The following is a 1,916-nucleotide window of genomic DNA, read 5'->3' on the forward strand; positions in this document are numbered from 1 at the left end:
AGGGGGGATTAGTGTTATCCATCTTTCTATCTGTTCTGATTTATTTTTATGTTATATGCCTTTTCATAGATCAGGAAATATATCTATCTAATCATCAGAAGCAAATTAGGTTTGGGACAGAAATTATTTGTGTTCTGATTGTGAGGAATGTATCATAGTAACATCCTTAGGCACTAACATATAGCATATACCCGGGTATAATAACAGGCTCGTGGGCATTTGGTAGCAGCGTTGGATCCACTTGGCATAGACCGAGAAGCCCTCAAGGACCGCCCCCCCACCACGCTGCCGTCCAGAACTGTAGTCCGCTCCTATGTTGATGCATTTGGTATGCCTTTTAAGATGAACTGTAACAATCAGCTCATCTCAGGGATGTGGGTTAGACATCCTTTAGTGGACACTTTTGTACAATATTGCAATCACGGCACTTCTGTACAGTTATGGTGGTGGTGTCTTTTGTATGGTTGAGTGCGTCAGCGTTGTCACTGAGATAAAACAATTGATTGGAAAATGAATATATGTGATGCACCAGAAAACTTTTTATGCATAATGTATATAAGTTGTTTAGTTGGAAGAAATCAAAATGTAAATATTGTCTGTGGAAGAATACCATTTGGCTTATTTGACAATCTTAAATAGTAATCAGTAATGCTAATGATTCATCATAATCAGTGTTAGGTGTTAGCTTTTTTTCTTTTCTTTTCCTTTACAAAATACATACCTGAATGATTGGGTAGTTTGACAGGTGAGTGCTGGCAGGGTTGATCTTGCCAATTCAAGCATCAGGTTTTAACTTTGATTAGCACAACAGAAGTTATAGTTTAGGGATATTTTTATTTTAGCTAGAAATAGAAGTCTTAAAAAAGGTGCATAAGTCTTGAGGGTTCTGTGCATGCAGATACTTTCTGTGGTATATTGAAGGGTATTTGCAAGCTAAAGAGTTGGATAGATAACTCAAATAATTTGGATATCTTGTAGTACTTAAGTAGTGGTTCTGTCAGTGTTAGCTTGATTTGCCTGTAGCTACTAACATTTCCCAGGGTTTTCTTCTCTTTAAACTTCTTTTTCAATACTGTTAGTGTCCCAGTAACACATTGTCTGTTCTAGTAGCAGCTGATGTGCTTCATCCACCATGGTAGTGGCCTTGCTTGAGATAAGTATTGCTCTACATGACAGGGGATTTCCCATTCTGTAGCTGTCTTTACGGATGGCATACAACAGAAATTGAATTGATATGTTCAGGTTGATTCAGAATTGGGTATTTTCTCTATGTTGTAGCCTTCTTGTAACACCACTGGGTTTAACCAGGTAAGATCTGCAGCAAATATAAAGGATGCGCAATTTGTGATCTCTTTAGTTTATTATAGATCTGTGTATTTGGAGATTGATCAGTTTTTCTGTGCACTTCATTGTCCTCTTTTTTCATATTTCTTTAAGCATCTTATTTTTCCCAACTGTTAGTTAAGTAGGCTTACAAAAGTTGGTATTGAGAACCAGTTCTTGTTGATTTTGGTTAAGTCAACAACAACATTTATATGCAAGCGGATGCCAGGTTATCCAAGTTGGAGCACATGAACACTGATGAATGTAGATATATAGATAGCTTTAGGATGACGCCGATGGTCTACCCTACAGATCCGCGGCCACAGCATTGCTAATCTAGATCCACTTGGCATCAACACAGTGGATCCCTCCCAGGGCAGGCAGCTTGTCGTCCGCAATTATATGAACCGTTTCAGTAAGTCTCATCTGGTAACTAAGATGTGAGCTCATGACCAGAAAGGACCAGAACGTAGAGAGCATTGTTAATAGGCATGATTAATTGGGTTTGTTGTAAGGGTGTGTAGATCCCCGTACTCTCTGCATTTGAAAAGATTATGTACACTTGTTGATTGTTGATGTGTATTTTGGTTTGC

General features: G+C 38.4%; 1 protein-coding gene across 1 annotated transcript in view; it reads left to right on the forward strand.

The window, feature by feature from the left end:
- Positions 1 to 1,916, forward strand: part of LOC119588163 (2-oxoglutarate dehydrogenase, mitochondrial-like) — a gene marked incomplete at its 5' end in the record, with an annotated part of 33,733 nt that overhangs the window by 7,530 nt on the left and 24,287 nt on the right. The window contains 1 exon segment of the mRNA XM_037936867.1: positions 208 to 328. Coding sequence (XP_037792795.1) covers positions 208 to 328 — 121 coding nt within the window.

The sequence above is a fragment of the Penaeus monodon genome, chromosome 23 (assembly GCF_015228065.2).
Source record: "Penaeus monodon isolate SGIC_2016 chromosome 23, NSTDA_Pmon_1, whole genome shotgun sequence".
NCBI classification, from domain to species: domain Eukaryota; kingdom Metazoa; phylum Arthropoda; class Malacostraca; order Decapoda; family Penaeidae; genus Penaeus; species Penaeus monodon.